Source organism: Ptychodera flava, chromosome 6 (genome assembly GCF_041260155.1).
Source record: "Ptychodera flava strain L36383 chromosome 6, AS_Pfla_20210202, whole genome shotgun sequence".
NCBI classification, from domain to species: domain Eukaryota; kingdom Metazoa; phylum Hemichordata; class Enteropneusta; family Ptychoderidae; genus Ptychodera; species Ptychodera flava.
In genome coordinates this window covers 12983254-13002063 of record NC_091933.1, presented here as the reverse complement: position 1 = coordinate 13002063, position 18810 = coordinate 12983254, and the positions used below count along the sequence as shown (strand labels likewise).

General features: G+C 37.5%; 1 protein-coding gene across 1 annotated transcript in view; it reads left to right on the top strand.

The window, feature by feature from the left end:
- LOC139134877 (early endosome antigen 1-like) overlaps positions 1-18810 on the top strand; it is a 39878-nt gene that overhangs the window by 12738 nt on the left and 8330 nt on the right. The window contains exons 12-31 of the mRNA XM_070701954.1: positions 379-516; positions 1024-1193; positions 1523-1616; positions 1735-1788; positions 3438-3539; positions 3803-3931; positions 4186-4320; positions 4686-4814; positions 6075-6209; positions 7039-7227; positions 7549-7647; positions 7825-7944; positions 8840-8947; positions 9735-9899; positions 12179-12256; positions 12550-12633; positions 13054-13191; positions 14040-14129; positions 14655-14786; positions 15227-15412. Of these exons, the coding sequence (XP_070558055.1) occupies positions 379-516; positions 1024-1193; positions 1523-1616; positions 1735-1788; positions 3438-3539; positions 3803-3931; positions 4186-4320; positions 4686-4814; positions 6075-6209; positions 7039-7227; positions 7549-7647; positions 7825-7944; positions 8840-8947; positions 9735-9899; positions 12179-12256; positions 12550-12633; positions 13054-13191; positions 14040-14129; positions 14655-14786; positions 15227-15412 (2475 nt within the window). The remainder of the gene's footprint in view (positions 1-378; positions 517-1023; positions 1194-1522; positions 1617-1734; positions 1789-3437; positions 3540-3802; positions 3932-4185; positions 4321-4685; positions 4815-6074; positions 6210-7038; positions 7228-7548; positions 7648-7824; positions 7945-8839; positions 8948-9734; positions 9900-12178; positions 12257-12549; positions 12634-13053; positions 13192-14039; positions 14130-14654; positions 14787-15226; positions 15413-18810) is intronic.

The window sequence follows — 18810 nt, the reverse complement described above, 5'->3', positions numbered from 1 at the left end:
AAAATAAAATTTATTGTAGTAATGCTTCAAGTATGCATTTAAATTTTAAAAGAGGAGAAGGATATCCTTGTCGTCTCACCAGGTTTTATTGATACGTGTGAGTGGCGCCAGAGGGACAGGATGTTTGCATTACGAGAGGAAATGGCCTCTAAAAGATTACAACCACACAAATAGTCTGTGAAACCATAAACCAGTATTTTAAGCAATTTGAACCTACATGTACATTAAAACATACTATGCATTTTATTGTGTATGTATACCTATATAAAAGTATATTGTACTATGTTTTGCTTACTGTAAAATTAAGTTCTATGACATGGTACAATTAAAAGTTTGTAAATAGTGAACAATAATGATCATTCGTATTTTTTTCTTCAGTTGAAGGCTGAAATGACAGACCGAGAAAACACTCTGGAATCTTTGTACAAGGAAATGGGGGATTACAAACAGTCAAGCCAAGAGACCATACATGAGAAAGAACAGCAGATCAATTCAATCCAGTTAGAACTCAACAAAGTGAGTATCAAAGCACATGTGCATTCAGAGAATTGATGTTACCCACCTCACACAAATATCATGTTACTTCATTTTTTGACCTAGTTGAATTGTAGAGAATGTGTCTCCTCCGCTCATATGACAGGGAAACCAGCACGTGATACACCTGAAGCACAAAATGCCAATCAGTTGAAAAATGAAAAATAGCCCAGCAATTTTGTGTCAGCATTTGAGAGTGATGTTTCACAAAATCTGATTAAAGCAGAGCGTCTTTTCAAATATTGATTGCCCAAAACTACATATGTGTACAAATCTCACAAATGTTATCAGAGTACTAAATGGACAGTAGTTACTTTGGTGTTTGCTATATAAACATTTATTACAACCTTATTGTACAATTTCCTTGTGCACTTAAGTTCAAGTTCACTGTCACTCACGAGTGTCAATCTCAGTTTCTGTGTTGAAATCAACAGTTTTAAACAGCTGTGGGGCAATATTTGTTTTTACCGTCATTGTCCTTTCTTGAAGGCACAAAACAAACTGAAGGAGAAAGAGGCAGCCATTGAAGACGTTCGGTCACAACTGAATGACATCCAACAACAGCATCAAACTGAAGTCACCACCAATGAAGAACTCCGTGTCCAACTCAGGGAAAAGCAAAACCAGGTGGACGAAGATGCCAGGCAAATTGAGAATAGGTTGGTTGTGTCACGGTTGTCACTTTCAAAATGACAATGGATGTGTGTACTTCTTTGTGCAAAATCCAGCTCTTCCTCCCTCCTTCCTTCCTCACAGTCGGATCCATTTTGCTATTTGGGGGAAAAAATGATCTCATCAAAGTCTTGGTTGTGAAATTGTGAAAATTCATCAGTATTTTAAATGGTGCTGTTGTTCGGCAAATGTTGGTTAATAACTTTGTGTTCTTCTCCACACATTGTCTCTGGTCAACTTGCTCAAAACATCATAACTTGCATTCGCATTTCTCAACTTTGTTCCTCATATATTTTTTTGCCACTTTCTTGTACAGGGATGGTAAGATACAGGAATTGCAAGAGTCTGTCAGGAAAGGCAAGGAGAGTGCTGCCAAGCTGGAAACAGAGCGGTCAGAACTCCTAGCACAGGTAATACAACCTTTAGAGACTTCTTTTACTCAGACCAAGATCTTTTGCTGTTACCCCAGTGACTGTGAAATAATTCATAAATACTGATAATGACATGTACAATTTGATGTTTCTGCAGATCGAAGCTGGTGAAGGAGTGGAGACTGCCATCAATCAGCTAAAACAGGAAAATGTAAGTCATCAAACCCAGGATATAGATCTACATGTACATGTGCTATCAGTTCAGCCTACTGCTGTAACTATTGGTGTTTTCATTTATGCTTTTAACAGGGCTTTCAATCTGTTTTTGTGAAAATGCTAGTTTCCCCAGCAAGTGTGAAATATTTCTTAATGAGAGTAAAAACTTCTACAGCCTTAAAGCTAGGCCACAATGAAACAGATTAATGACAAACTGTGTTTCATATATATTTATCATATACCTATGCCCTGTATTGTGTCTGTACTGAGTTCAGTGACATGATTTATCATGTTGATTTGCATGTCAATAAAGTGATACGCCTTGTTGATTTGCATATGAAAGGAATGATCAGCGCGTCTTTCTTTCATTCAATTGAATATTTGCATATGAAAAAGTGATACGACCTGTTGATTTACATAACAAAGCCTGATACGGCCTGTTGATTTGCATACCGGACTACTTACATGGTGGCGCCCTAATCAAAACAAACTATGGTGCCCGTCTATGATTTTGACTTTGACTACGATATCATGTCCGATCTCCAAAAGTAGCAGGGTTTTGAGGCATAGGGAAATGCGGGGTATCTAAATAAAACACATGTGTCGATATCGGATTAACCTGCTAGTAGTGCTACCAATTTGAACAAATTAAAGAGCAGAGCATCATCACCGTATGGGCACTGACAGATCGATGACAGACCAGCTGTTCCGTTGACAGACCAGCTGTTCCGTCCGTGCATAAGCACAGACGCGCAGACGACAAGCAATTCGGACATGTCGGAGGACCGGCAAATTCAAAAGCACAACTTTCAAAAATATCGTGTATTCATGGTAAATGCGGTCTGGAAAATAATACCAAACACAACACTTGCATGTACCGTATCGATTCGGTAGATATCCTACATGTTTGATGACAGAGTTCAAGCATTTCTCTGCTCAACCGTAAAATAATTGGCAATGAGCCAGCTGATAGATTACGTCAGACGCTAGTATATCAATCCGCCTTAGCAAGATGACGCAAACAAATGTAGTCCATCAAGAAAAACCACAGTGAAACGTATCATATTTTAATATACGAGATTTATTCATTCAATAACGTGGGCATAGGTATATGATAAAGAGGTTATCCCTCGATATCACCTCTTGGTAGGGTCGTATTGCTGCTCGTGCGGTTGTGGGCCGCATCACACTCGTCTTGCGGCCCACAACCGCACTCGCAGCAATACGACCCCACCACGAGGTGATATCGAGGGATAACCTCATAGTACAGTATGATATTCCTTCTTTCCACCAAGTTAAAGTATTTACTGTAGTCCCACCAACCTTCTTGTGCACTTGACCTTCTCTGTACATGACCTAGGTACTTTAGTACATGAACATGTAAGTCAATTTTGTTTCCCAAATGAACCTTAATGTTTGCAAATAATTTTAATCAACTGAGATATCTCTCATGTTATACTAAGTGGTGGAAAAGTCAGTACATGTAGCTACCTTGACAAGCCACTGTATTACCTATCTAGCTCAGGTCAAGTGGAGGAAACAACCTGTTGGTGACAGCTGTGTATATCCTTGCGGGGAACTATTAACACAAATTTACCAATCTAAAGTCTGTTTCTTGTATTATCATTATCTGCTGTCACACAGTCAGCATTACAGGAGAAACTAGCCAGCACTGAAGAAACCCTTGAAAAACAATCTCAAGACAACCAGGAGAAGGTAGACACACTTCACAAACAGCTTCAAGAGGTATGTAACATGTATACATGTATTAAACTGATACATTATATGTAGTGAAAGTTCTAGAAGTTGTATTACCTATGCATGAGCAACATACTTTGTCCAGTATAGATGGTTGAAAATTAAAAACAAAACGAAGGGATGTGATGGTGCTTTAGTCTAAGTGATTTAATTTAATGCTGGTATTTCAGCTAACTTCACTGTGCCTATCAGTAATATACATCTATTTCTCAAATAACATACCCCAATGACTTTGAATTTCTTCATCACAGACCAAGTCAATGTTTGATGAGATGAATGAAAAATTCGACAAGGCAGACAGTCATAGCAAAGACCTCAGTGGCAAACTGACAGCATCACAGGAAAAAGTCACAGCTTTAGAATCTGATGTCCGAGCCAAGGTAAGGATGTAAAAATATTTCAAAATTTATGTGTGTTCCTTCTAGCCATTTCACACTTGTAGTGTTACTTTATATTTTTTAACTCAGCGGAGAAGGCTCTGTAGGCCTTAGTTTCAAAAACTAAATGGGCCTTGAATTTTAGACCTACCGGTATACAAACTTAGGTCCCCTACATGCTGTAGGTGATACAGTTAGTGCAGAGTTGAAGGGTCAGAGTTCATGACCTTACGGTATGAGTTTTATCTTATTTTCAGGATGAACAACTCATGGCTGCAGAAGCAGAGAAAGCCTCCCAAAAATCTGATTATGAAAACCAAATCAAGACAGTGGAAAATACATTGGAAGACAAACAGACTGACCTGAACAAAACAACTCAACAACTCACTCAGGTATGCTGAGGAAAGATTACTCTCATCAGTGCGTGTTATATGAGTAGATTGATATATTCATTGCAATTCTGACTTCTCTAGATGTGTCATTCAGACATTACAAAACCGATTCTCAAAAGTTGTCTTGAAATCATGTATTTCGATCAAAATTAGGACTTTGCCATCAACAATTGCTTGCAAAATTCTTTTTCTGTTTGGATTAGTAATTAATGTTTGTGTGATTCACCACTGTTCAAGTACAGTAGTTTGCAATTTTGCAACTTATTTCAAGTCACAGAGCACAATGAAATGTTCAATGATATTGTGACGTGTATATCATAGGTGTACATTCTTGCATTCAAATTCTGTGATATTTTTTGCCGTAGGTCTCTGCTGAGCTCTCCAGTAAGAAAGAGCAACTCTCAGCTCTTGAAAGTAGCCACCGAGAACTTCAAGGGAAATGTGACACCTTAGAAAGCAATAAAACCACACTGGAATCTGAGCTGCAAAACAAGGTACTGTAAATACACTGGAAGTGTACTGGCAGCAATTAACATTGCAACAAAAGCCAAGCGAGGGAGCACTTACATTTATTAATAACAGTAATTTCATACCGAAGTTGTAAAGGCGATTCTACATCCTCTTTTGTTGCAGTGTTGTTCTCAACAATTAGAGAAAAACTTCTGTTGTTGAAAATTTTCAGGTTTTTGTGTAAAGATAAAATAGCATATTTGTAATTCAGAAGATTTATGTGAAAAAAGGTCTTTGTATACGACTAATGGGTTATACTGGCTAGTTGATTTCCACCTAGGTGAATCGATGTCAAATACAAAGTCAGCACGATAAGCGAGCTCATCATCGGTTTTGTAATATTCTTGACCATTTAAGGTAGACTGTGCCTCAGGGACAGATATTTGGACTTAAAAACTTTTTCAAGATTTTTTTCGGCCTACTACTTGTGGGGGCCCATTTTTAAGCTTATAGAGTAAATAAAGTTTTCACCAGTTTTGTGAAAACCGGGAATTTCATTTTCCCCATTAGAGATAAAAGAGGGATGGTGGCCTTTTTGAATTTCAAATATCAGTAAATATCAGGTAATTTGTTTCTAGTACCAAACTTTATACGGTATGTTGACCCCCTGATTTTTATTCTTGATTTTAAAAGAGAACGGTTGAAAGTTTGCTCGCAGAGAGTTTGAGCAAAAGTTTAAGTCTTTCATTTTCAAGGTGTGAACTTCACCTTAAAGGCAGAGCCTCCCTTTAAAAGGACGCCAAGTTATGGCGGCGTTCATTGTGTAAGTGGACACCAAACAGGCAACATGCAGGCACACGCTCCAGAAAATACAACTTTTTAGTTTTCCCCGGCCGCAAAAACACAGACAGACTGCCAAGCGGTCAGCACAAAGCTGCTGCCGATCGAACTCTGTGGTTATATTCAAAGTCTAACGCGACTGAAAGACAATTTTTTAGGAAATTCAAGCGTTTGTGGTGGGGAATCAATGACGGTTGGTGATTTGAACCGACCATCAATCAAAAGCTTGCATAAACTCTGTTTGCAGGATTAGCAAAGTGTGACAAAAGGTTGAGATCAGTTTGTGTAATCAATGTTATAGAAATCAAACATTGTACTGGCCAAGTGTTTGACTGGGAGGAGAACTCCACTAATGCGAGAACCTGGGATTGAAAAGTGCGGCTTTAATGGAAATATCCTTAAGAACGTCAGATGGTCATGAGGAAGGCCTGAACTCACTATTGTATTCATGTGTATACGTGTAGGTGCAGTTAGTGAAGAGTACAGAAGACGCTAAGTCTGCTTTGAAGATTGAACTTGAAAGCAAGATTCAGGCGCTGGAGAGTTCAGTCACAGAAAAGCAAAATTCTATAGATAGATTGACAAAGGAACAACAAGAGGTAAGATTGAAACACAGACATTTGTGTTTTCTTTGGTAAAATTTGTCTTTTATGTGAAGATTGAAATAATGTTATGTACATGCAACTTATCATAATCACTGTGTTTTTATCTTGAAAAAACAAATGTCAATTGCAATGTAAACCTAGACCAATAGAGGGAGTAGTTATGCAGTAGCATACACTTTTTTAAGTATTCATTGTACAGTTTGCTCAGGGGCAATACACTACTGTAAACCCCTAGATAAGTATTGAAATTTTGTCAGCAGTCCAATAAACTAGCAGCCATTTTCTCCATAAAAGTACACAGTACAGTACAGTACAACATAAGTGACATGCAACTTACTCTAACCCTTATCCTACCAGGCCTATCACTTTCCCATCTGCCGAGTCAGTAAAAAGTGGTATTGTGGTATTGTTCCAAATCGGATACATATTTTCACCTCCTTGGCATGATGTATGTTATACATGATGTAGCAGGTTTAGTTAATAAAATCATGGTTAGAGTATCTCGGTTTTCAGGGACCTTCAAGTGTTTAAGTTTTTTTTTAAATGCAGCTTATGGGACATGTTATGCCTCACTAGCTTTAGCCACCTTGACTTGACATTAACATATGAACTTGGCTAGCTGGATAATGGTTAAACAATTCTCACTACAATGTAACATATATACGGGATTGCAACTGAACTCCCGTATTAAACCTCTGGGCCGTGTTAAATATTGTTGGTAATGCTGTTAAACGAAAAGTTTAGAACAGGAATGTTAAGTCATTCAGGTGAGAAGCTGGTTGCAGGTATCATCCACTTCTTTCCTTTGCCTCATGCATTTCAGACTTCATCAGAGCTGAACAGTCTGAGAACAGAGTTCACCAAACTGGAGAAGGACCTGACAGAGCAAACGGAGAAACTGAACAATGAAATGGACAGAAATGTCAGCATATCAGAACAGTCCAAGAACTTACAAAACACCTTACAACAGAAAGTACTCCAGTTTAATACAATGCAAGAAGAAGTCCAAAAGGTAATATTGTCAATGGCATGATTATTTTAGCCATTTTTGAAATAAAGGGGAAAAAGGAGTGATAGATTTGAAATGAATGAGTCATGAATGTCAGTTTCTTGATGAAACTAGGGTACCTGTGTATAGCAATATTTTTTAGAGGAACTGGTTTTGATTAAGTTATATTAAGAATTACGTGATGCTCAGAGATATTTGACATTTTGGAATTTTCAAATCAGTTATAGTGCCATCTAAAATGTTCAACTTCTTCCGGACCAGCAGGTTCTTTTTCCATGTCCATGACTGCTATCACTTAACATGAATATGTTTGTTTATATACAGATGACAGGTGACTACACAGGGCAGCTGAAGAAAATGGAAGAAGAACAGAACAGACTGAGTCAGGAATCATTGAAATATCAGAAAGAAGTTGAAGAGAAAGTAAGAAAGCATCAACTTTCACTCTATTTTCTCAAATTTTTTAGACTTAATTGCTAAAATTGTTAGAAATGGCACACCATGACAAGACAGTCCAAAGAAAATGTTCTAATTGAATGATTTTCATGTTTCATTATCTTTTTGTATGTCATCTTATTTTTTTGTTTCACTTTCAATCAGTTAAAATGTCTTAATGAAGAAAAAGCTGCATTACAAGAAACCCTTGACAAGGCCAACAAGTCAATGTCGGAGAGAACAAAGGACTTTGATGAGAAGACAAAACAGTATGAAGAGGAAAAGGTCAGAAATATCAAACTTTAGATGAACTCAAACACATCAATAAAAATAGGTTCCGGAAAAGTTTGAAAGTAAAATTGTCACTGCCAGGGTAAATGAATGAAGAGTTGGTTTTCATAATGTAACTATGGTGATGAAGGTACAGAAATGTAACAGCATTGAAGCATTGGAATTGTTATGAGTTTATACAGTATGCAGTGTCAATAATTTGTGTAAAACACAGAAAACTATGATAAAATCTTGTTCAATTAATGGAAGGTATTTACAGAAAAGTTCAGAATGCAAGTAGTACATGTGATCTCCCATGCCATTTTTGTCTTTAAATTTTGTCATGTAAGTGTGTTTTTGTAAAATTAAGCATTTACTATTTCAGTGTGATTCTTTGAAATCACTTCAAATTCTTTTTTCCAAAGCAATGAAAAGAGAACTTTCATACTTTTAAATGTGTCTGAAAATTACTGTGAAAATGGCAATCAAAGTCATGCATTTATAGCCCAAGACCTCTTTTTGGCAACACTTTAAGTGTTTTTTGTTCCATGTAAGCAATTGTAGTTTCCTGGTCTGTTGCTTATTAAAGGCATGTTGAAATGTACAGTATTCAGCTTGTCAACACAGTCAGTACATACTCATGTATGTATGTGTGATGTTGATCAGTGCTGGTGGCAATTCATGTCAAAACCGGAATTCAACAATATTTGCTCTCACAAAGTTTACATGGACTAGCTAGGTGCTTCAGACAATTTAATATTCCTTAGGGGGCAAAGTAAGAAATGTAATTGATATGTGACTTAAAATTATCGCAAAATGTCGTCAAGAGTTTCCGAACATTTTTAGGAGCAGTTTGCCATTAAAATGACCCCCAAACTAACACAATCTGGGACAATTTACTGTTGCTCAGAGAGAAATGCAGGCAGACTCCAGCAGGAAGGTTGAAGAGAGACAGAAACAGGTAGCAGAACTCAACAAAGTACTATCAGCAACTCAACTACATTTAAAAGAGGCAAAGGTAGGATATCTTCGTATGAAAAACAGAAAGCAAGTTTGTAAAAGATGTGAATCTTGCAACTGTTGTTTTGTTAATAGCATCAGGCATCTGCAGTGTCAAACAGTGTGAAATTGATGACTTTCAGTGATTCTCCTGGTATGCATAAATCACTGACTTTTCACCTTTGAGCTTTGACCCCTTGTGGCTTCTTATGACATCACACTAGGCTATACTGTACCTCAGAATGGAGGTCAAAGAGCAAAAATACTGGTACATTGTAGGCTGGGCTAACTTTAACCTCTGTGTGGAATCAACTATTCTTATGGATTTTAATACCCCTATTAACATTAGACTGATTTTAAAAAAATGATAATTTCATATTTCCATGTGGCATACAACAATACACCTCACACATACTCATTGTAGCATTCAGAGTTCACAGTTTTGCACTAATTCAAATGTGTTCATGCTACTTAAATGCTGTAATCACTTATTATTAATATCTGTCTCATTTCGTTGAAGTGATATCTCACTCTACACCAGGTCACATTTTCCATGCCTGCCCACAATCTAATCAATGTAATCTGTCTCTGCATGGCTCCTCTCTACCAGTGTTGGCACAATTAAGCAACAAGCATGGCGCTTTTCTCCACTATTGCTCTGCATTTTGACTTCACTGGGGAGTCCTTTCACTCATAGCAAAAGCTACCATAAGTCATGTACCATCACTGGGCCAATCGGGAGTTTTCTTTGAGTGATTGGACTGCCTAGGGTAGTCATTAATGGCGTGGGAAATGCTTGGTTGTAGTCTTCGCTAGAAGAGAAGATCCAGGTAGAGACAGAGTTGAGCGCTAGGGTTGGCGAGCTGCAGAAAGAGAGACAGGAGCAACAAGAGCAGCTGAAGAGCAAAGATGAGAACATTAGGACGATGCAACAGCAGATCTCAGAACAGGATGAAAATTTGGCCAAACAGGTACGAGTATACATATACTAGAAAAGAGGATGCCTATTAAAATGATACCCATATTTGAATATGACATACTGCTGTGTAGTGCACCTCCCTCAGTGTATTCTATGACATTTACACACAAATGTGTCCGCGAGGCATCTACAGGTATCTGGTTGTGAGGCTCCTTTTATTGTAGGGACAGTAGCTGTAACTTCTCGATGATGTTCCGCTATTCTTCATTCAAGTTCTTGTTCCACTCCCCAAAGCATGTTGAAACTTCCGCTGTCCAGCTATTATTGTTGATATTTTAATTTTAGTCTGGATGAGTACTACAGTGTTCTGCCAAGCTTTTGCATCAGTGGGGTCTAGTCTGAGGGCCCATGGAAGCTCAAAAAGTGGGTCGCTGTTGAAAAAAGGGGGTCGTTCTCAAGACAATTATACACTTTATTACGTGCCATACCCATGTTGTTGTTTCGAAGTTCGAACTCCCAGATTCCATGAGTGCTGCAGTTTTATGGTCCTACCTACAGTCTACATGGCGAGTAAGTGTACTCGTTCGGAAATTCATGTTGTCTCAGGTCATCGTATTTCGTTTATTATTATGCTTTATGCATACTTTGCAAGTCATTTGGTTGTTTTCGGCATCGTAGTGGAGCCAGCTTAAATCACGTAACCATTTTTCATGAAGACATCGAACATGCCTCAATGAAGGCTGAGTTTCCGATGCATGGCTGCTCAATGTTTTGAGACTGCTCTGTTTCTGACTGATGCGTTTCCGATGTGGATGGCAGCGTCGTGCATTGGTTTTCAGTTTCCGATGATGTAAACGGCTGAGACACAATGTCATGTTCGATTGTATTGTCTTCACTCGTCCGGTTGTTGGATTTGCCTTTTTAGGGGCTGAATTGGTCCAAAGAAACTAAGAATTGTTCTGCTTCGTCGTTTTGATTTATTCATGGAAACCATTTTCCTTTCCAGAGAGTACTGAGAGGCATTGAATTTAACAGAGACGCCGACTGGCTGACTCGAATCTAGCCAATGAAAACCTACTTCACGATTATGCAAATAAAAAATCACTGAAGGTTGCTATGGAAGCAACACGTCTCATGTTCTCACGAGCGCTCGAGTAGCATGCACACATGAGCAACGTGGAATGTCTACTTCCGCGTTTGGCCTTTCACGTATAGCACGTAAATAAGTGTATTTTTTTTACCGAAAGTTTAGTGGGACTGACTGTGCGCTGCGCCTTGCGGACCCGATGATTGATTTTTTGGGGGTCTTCAATTTTATTTTTGCGGCAATGGCGCAAGGCTGCGGCCTCGGCAGAACACTGGTACTATGTATCTCAACATGCCTTGGGGAGTATAAAAACAAGAAATTTTTGCTGACATTAAAAACAGCTGAAAAGTATTGAAAGTTACTATACTTTCCCTTAAAAAGTGAAAGTCTTTGGTGGGATAATTCCATGACATAGAAAACAGCAATTGTCTCAATATTACTGATGACTGGAAATTTTTTCAAGAAAACTTAAGACTTGGGAACAAAGCAATGAGTCGAATGCTGTTGATTAGGTGAAGGGAAAATTGATGTTTCATGGTGTTGCATAAGGTAACCAACCCAATCTGTACAGGTTTGTTGATATGTGACAATCTTTGACGTGATGTACTTGTTAGAATAAGTGCACTGTGGTAGTGCTTATATGAATACACCATTCCAGTGTTCTTGGTAATCCAATTACTTAATGTAGGATAAATGGTTCTACATACAGTAACATTGGTCAGGATCAGTTCAGCACTGACACAAAGCAGTCAGAACTTCTGTGATCATAGATACAGTAAAAGTGAGAAATAGTTTAAGGCTCACTCACATCATTGAACACATCCCTATGCAGTACTTTGTCTATGTAAACATATGGTTGTACAGCATACATGTATTTTGGTAGGGTTGGTCAAACCGTATAGGGTGCTGTACCCAACAAACTTTCATGCTATGATGATATCGAGACCTTTTTTGTAACCTGTCATTATTGAAGATATTAGATAAAGTACAAGTAAAGAGTAAAACTGGAAGATGAAAACAGATTGCATCCTTGATTTTATAGCCATATAACATTTTGCAACAATGTAATATAATAAAGTTACTGTTAGCATAGCAAAATGACTAGTGCACCTCTGTTGGAATCAGGCAAATGTATGTACACTTGCTTGTACAGAACGCTTGCGACATGATGAGAAATTACATCTGATAATCTCTTTAGAATCAGATGTGTTTTTTAAATTGGCATATGATGAATTGGTTGACAGATGAATCGTTGTGAAGAACTGGAGCAGCAGTTAATGCAGAAGGAGAATATGCAAGAAGAAATGCAGAAAAAGATTGAGGTGAGAGATAGAGAGTTCAGCTGTTGGTTATGATTTAGAATATGATGCAACTTTTGCTGTGATAGCTGTTCAGTAAGGTCTCCTTGAGGGCTGTTTTGCACTGGTATACTGAAATGTTCAGAAAGTGTACATGGACTTTGAAATTTCAGGGTCAGAATTATCCTTTGCTACCCCATTACATTAAATACATCAACCTCTAGAAACAATTTCAGGGCACAAGATGTTAGCATTTCTTTAATTTGATTCATTAGATTCACAGTAAAAATTTTATTCTTTTCCCGTGATAATCGAAGGTCCTTGAACAAGAAATTGCCAAACAGTGTGATCAATGCAAAAACTACGAAGCACAGGTTGTCAAGTTACAATCACAGCTTAGGGTAAGTCTCATACCGTACATTGTACATTCAACACTCTATTGAATTAGCAGTAGCTGTAGTAATTCCTTGATTTGTTACCTTGTAGATTCTTTTGCTTTTATTGAAGTTCATGATTAGTGCTTATTAAAAATATATAGTTGAGGTCCCAGTGTTTCAGGATATGGGTTTCTTGTTTTCATGCTGAATTTCATGTATTCTGAGAACTTACATGTATTATATAGTGAATTACACAATGTGACTATTACATGTATGTCTGATGTTCTCCTCATAGAATTCTGGAAAGGTAGCTTTAGCTCTGGAATCTGACGTACATAATATAACTATCCTGTCTCAAATTCTATGTATGTACCAAAGAGAGTTGGTCAGTCCTGGAATCTGTATTATGTAGTATGACCATCATATCCCAATTTCTATTTGTAGGATTCCCAAGAGAAAGGTTCAGCCCTGGAATCTGAATTACACAACGTTCATGCCACCCTGATGCAGACGGAGAAGGATCTGGTCAGCGTGACGAATAGCGAAACAACTTTGAAAACTAATCTAGGAAATTTACAAGAGGTAATTAGACAGAAATTATTCTAGAACTGCTGATATTTCTGAGGAAGATTATAAAGTATTTTACAAACAGGTTTGCTTTTTCTTTAGCATTGTAACATAACTAAAAAAATATGTGGATGGTATCATATACTTTTTATTTTCAATGAATCAGCTGGTCTTTAGAAAGACTGATAAAATATAATTTGGTTTATAACCAGATTGTCAACAGGAATATAGATGACTTTGCATCACATGTTTATTATATTGATTGCATTAAAAAAGAATTGGACAAATTTGTTTTGTCAATGTCCCACCAATTTTTGTAACAGACACTCTGTGGTTCAGCCCAGTGTTTTATAATCTTGGTGCTACATGCATGTAGGTTTGATTCTCTGATACTCAAAGACATGTTTCATACTTTTAGATCACCTAATACATTGTACAGCACATGTACTGTAAGTCAGTTACTGTCTCTTTGCTCAGAAACACTCAGTATCGTATGGTACATGCATGTATATTGAACTGTTTGTAAAGGTATTACAATGTAAGACTTAAACTTTTGCTCAAACATTCCTCAAGTAAATTTGAACCATCACCTTTCAAGATCAGGAGTCATTAGGGAGTTTACTCTTCAGATATTGGTACTAGAGAGGCAAAATTACCTAAATTTACCGATTTTGAAATTCAAAATGGAAGTTATTCCTGTTTTAACTCTGTAGGGAAAAATTAAATTTTTGGTTTTCACAAAAACATGAGTGGAAAGCTCATTTACTGTGCAAACTTCATAATGAGTTCACACAAGCAGCAGGAAACTATTGTCAAAGATTATTTACCTACTTTTCGTTTTGTTGGGTTTCTCTTCTGTCCAGGTAAAGGCAGCATTAGATACAAGGTTGGTTGAACTTGACATTGAACTGAAAGAGGCAGCTGCATTACATCAGTCACTGGAACAAGAGAAGGTTAGTTTATCACAATACATGTACATGTATCTTCTGATGAACAGTTGTATTCCATAGTATATCTAAATAAAGTTATTGATATGATTAGAGAAACACATGTATTCACTGGATGTTGTTGACTGCTGTGATGACAATTTATATATTGAACAAACTATTAGATAGCGCATAGTGTCAGTAAATTTGCTCATTTTCTAACCCGAATCATCATTTTGACCCACTGCTACAACATGTAATGAAAAGCTGCTGAGTGAAGATGTTTTAAGCTGTACCAGAAGTTACTGTGGAGGTGATATGAATGGAGGATTTCCAACTCCAAAGTTGTCATCACAATCAAGAATGATTTGTCAGATTTTAAAGTTCATGTATTAGCGTCTCATAAAACCTGCCACCAATAGTCAGTACATTGTCATGAATACGGGTTTGACACTGATCCCACAAAATACTCCATCTCAAACTTTACCCATCTACAACTACAGAACACTTCTATCTTTATGCATCTAATTGTTTTAATGACCATCCCTACAGAATGCTGTCCAAGAGTTGCTGGAAAAAGAGAAAGGTACCACCAGGGACTTGACTGAAGCAAAGGAACTCCTTGAGAAGAATCTGGCTGATTTAAAGACGACGTTTGAGAAGGAGAAGGAAGAGAAATCAAAGGTGTGTAACATACTCACTGCATTCTCATGATTGAAACTGTAAATCAAAGAAATAAATAAAAAGACAGACATGTCTCGCTAGTTGTCCATGTTATAATATGATAATGTACTTCATTGCGATAATAAGTCTGTTGTCTTTCTCACATGTTATCTGGGTTTTTGTATTTTGTTGGAGTCCTCATACATGTGTAGTAGCTACAACCGCAATCAAACATCAAGATCAGATCACTCATGCTAAATGTCAAAGTGATGTACTCTTTTTGAGTGACACCTACGAGATGATACTACAGACATTGTTTTCTATGAAGTGTCTAACACCTGTATATACAGGCAAATAGAGCAGGGGATGATTACATCGCATGCATCTCCCTCAACTTTGATAAGAATATGTTGTCTATGACAGCTGTAATAGTACATGTACACATCTCATAAATCCAACAGGAAATCAACAGCCTACAGGATGCCAAACAGCTTTTGATCAAACAGAAGCTGGAGCTTCAGTCACAGATATCAGACTTGGAAAACCAGCTTGCCCAAGCAGCGTCTGAGCACGAGGAGACCAAGGAAGTCGCCCAGCGAGTGCAGACCATGCTGCGAGATGAATCAGCAGCCTTGCAAACCAAACTGGTGAGAGTGAATGTTTATATTTAGCTCAACAGTTTCTCTGCCATGTGTTACTCTATGTGCAGATATTTCATATCAAAGCAAGCTGAAGAAATGACCGGCTTTGTTAAATGTTTAGTTGAATGTGTAATTAGAGGGATCCTCACTTACAGTATGTGGCAGTGAATCTTAATTTTTCAGCGTGCACATACAGTTAAGCCATGACTATTTGGCATTTCAAAATTAGAGAAGTGATAAATTTGAAAATTAAACGAATTCCTTAGGGAAGTACTGTACTTTGTAAATCGTATCCCCATGTCACAGATGGAGTATATATCACCTTATTATAATCCTCCATTAATTACATTCCAACTGAATACATGCTACATCCACCCGCACATCATACATGGTTTATTAGGAAGCCATTTTTAGCTCCCATTTGGTATACCAATGTGAGGTTATCATATAAGCTGAAGTCGGTGGCGTCTGTATGTATGTGTGTATGTATGTATGTATGTACGTACAGTATGTCCGTCAAAATCAAAAACACGTGAACCACTGCACGTTTCAGCTTGGTATTTGGTGTGTGGATGCATCCTGGGCTATAGATTGGATTTTCTTCAAATGAAGTTTGCGTTGCCAAAATTATGCAAATGAGCTTACAAAATGTGAAAATGGCCCAATTGCTCTCAAATTTAGGTTGGATATTGCAAGGATGTTACCCTTCTAATTTCGTGAAATTCTAACAGAATTGGCAAAATTACCGTTTTGGGGCAATATTTTTCATTTTTGGTCAAAAATCGTAAAAAAATATTTTTTCTTTAAAACTGTTGGACAGACAGCTTTTATATTTGGTGTACAGTTGCCCAGGGATGACAATAGTTGGATATATGGAAATTGTCCAGAAATATGCAAATTTGTATTTTTAAGACAATTTTGTCATTTTTGGTCAAGAAAACTTGTTCTCAAAAACTACTTATCTGATAGCTTTGTAATTTGGTATAAAAGTCCTGAAGGATGTTATCCTCTGTTCAAAGTGTTGGGAAATCCCAAATTTGTATAATTTAGGTAATTCTCTCAGTCTTTGACCTTAAATGACCTATACCAACCCAGGATATGTTGTGAGACAGTGGTTAAGGCTGTGAACATAATTTTGTCATATTTGGTATCAATTCGTAGTGAAATTTGATCCAGAAAACTAAGCTGAGGTTAATTTTTTCATTTTGGACCAATGTTTACAACTTTTCCATGCAAGACACACATGAATTGATAAGAAATTTCAATCCAGGATAATTCCAAATATCATAATCACCCCCTACAGTGCAAGGCATTTCACCATATGTAACAAACTTAAGTGCTGTTTACATTTGAATGACAGAACTGATAGCATTTTAAAAATCCCCAAGGTTGTAAATAAATCACCTACTTTACATTTCCCCACTCTCCCACCTTTTCTTTTTGTCAAGCCTTCTCTGGCTGATTTTTTTTATTGACATTTGCTAATGTATGTAGGATCTGCTTGTCCCATTGCTGCAGAAGTTGATATGCATGTTTCTAAAGTTTACCTCCAGTACCTATGTTGCAGACCTTATTTGCTGTTGTCATTCTTGTTTTTCTGGTTGTACTGTGTAGAAATCATTGTCATAATATCAATGTAGAATTTTGCTGCACTGAACAGATAGAAATAACATTCATCATTGACCTTTGGTACCAATAATACTAGTATGTACCAATTCCGATCAAATGTGAGCCAGGGTTCGCGCTAACGTTCGCCACAGTCGCAAATAGCGAATAAATGTCCGTTGTGGCGAAAAAAAATTGCTACGCCTTCGCCACGCGTGGCGAAAGCTCGTGAATGGGTGCCGTGTTGGGATCATTGACCCAAGACGTTGTCTTCGAAAGTCGCGTCAGTCCTGCGATCCCAGACCGACTGTTTTCCCGAAGGACCAAGAATTTCGACATGCGGGTATTCATTGTGATCGATCCAAAATATGTAATGGATTATTTATGTAGCCCACTATTCTAACAACTAGTCGTTTTTCTAAATAAGTGTACGTTATTTTCCGCTATCAAAAATTTTCAGCATAAATGCTGCAAGCATCGTACGAAACATTTAACCACGTACATGACGTACGTCGCGTCAGGGTGCAAGCGTGAAGGGTAACTTGAGTTCACGCCAGCATAGCAGCACAACGCCGGTTCTGTCACTTTTAACGAATCAAAATAACCCTTAGATCAGTCAAATTATCGAAATATTCAGTCATTCAAATATCTAGCCTTTGAACAAAATAATTCGTTGCTCTGTTGTACGTCGACGACCGATGATCGACGCCCGGGGATCGACGGCAGAGTTCTTGAGCGTGAGACTGAAGTGATGGCGTTGGACTTTGCCCAGGGCGAAAATGAGCATGCGCAAAAAAGTTTCAAGATCCCAGTTTGTATACCCTGGGTCCGTGTACGGTTTGGGTAGTTTCGAGACACCCAAACAATGCAAATGTGTTACGAATGCGCGGTACGATTCGATGCTTCTTGCGGGCAGCTACGGTTGCAAACTACAAAGAGTTTTTGATTGTTCTCAGTTGGGAAAGTACATGTAACTAGGTTTAAAATAGCTTCTAATTTACAAAAAGTAAGGAAATAAGAAAACCACCATGAAGAGAACAAAGACAGACGAACCACGGTCCTAGACCATGGTCGAACAAATTACAGCAAGGTTTTTGTCTGTGCATGTAAAGTATAAAATGTGAGACTACAGATGAGTCGGTTGATCTTAGATTTGTCGTACTGTCGAACTGCTCTTTTGATTTTTCACTGACTTAAGTCTTAAAACCTAAGCAATTTTTTAATACCAATAGTTTTCTTTGATACTTTTTGGAAAATGCCTTGCATAGTCAGGCAATCACTGTAATTTTGTGAAGATCACCAGATAGCGGTATATACAGCAGATTTTAAATCTTGTAAAAAATAAAAAAGAGGAATAATTATGGCCAATGATTAGACTTCGATGATTTTTTCATGACATGTTGTGCAAGTTTTGTTCCAAAGAACTCTAGCAGACCTATTTGTTGTTTGTGTCATAATAAAAGTTAAAAATAAACAAAAGTTTGTTTGTCCCTGTCTATAAAGAAAAGGGTCAATTTATTCACCAGCATTCATAAAATACAGATCTGAAAGGAAGTTACAACCAATTTTTGTTTTAATACATATATCTTTTTTTAATTGAAGGACAGACAACTTTCACAAAGGACTGGAGTTTTACTGTGCTCCTGGTCACTATTATCTGCAACTATAAAATTGGCAGAAAATGTACTCAGCAGTTTATCTGTCGAGGAATTAAAGTGTAATACTACTATGTACAATAGCCCTGGCCCAACATTTGGATAATAAAGTACAAACGTTATTGAAAATAGGGTTTGTGCAAT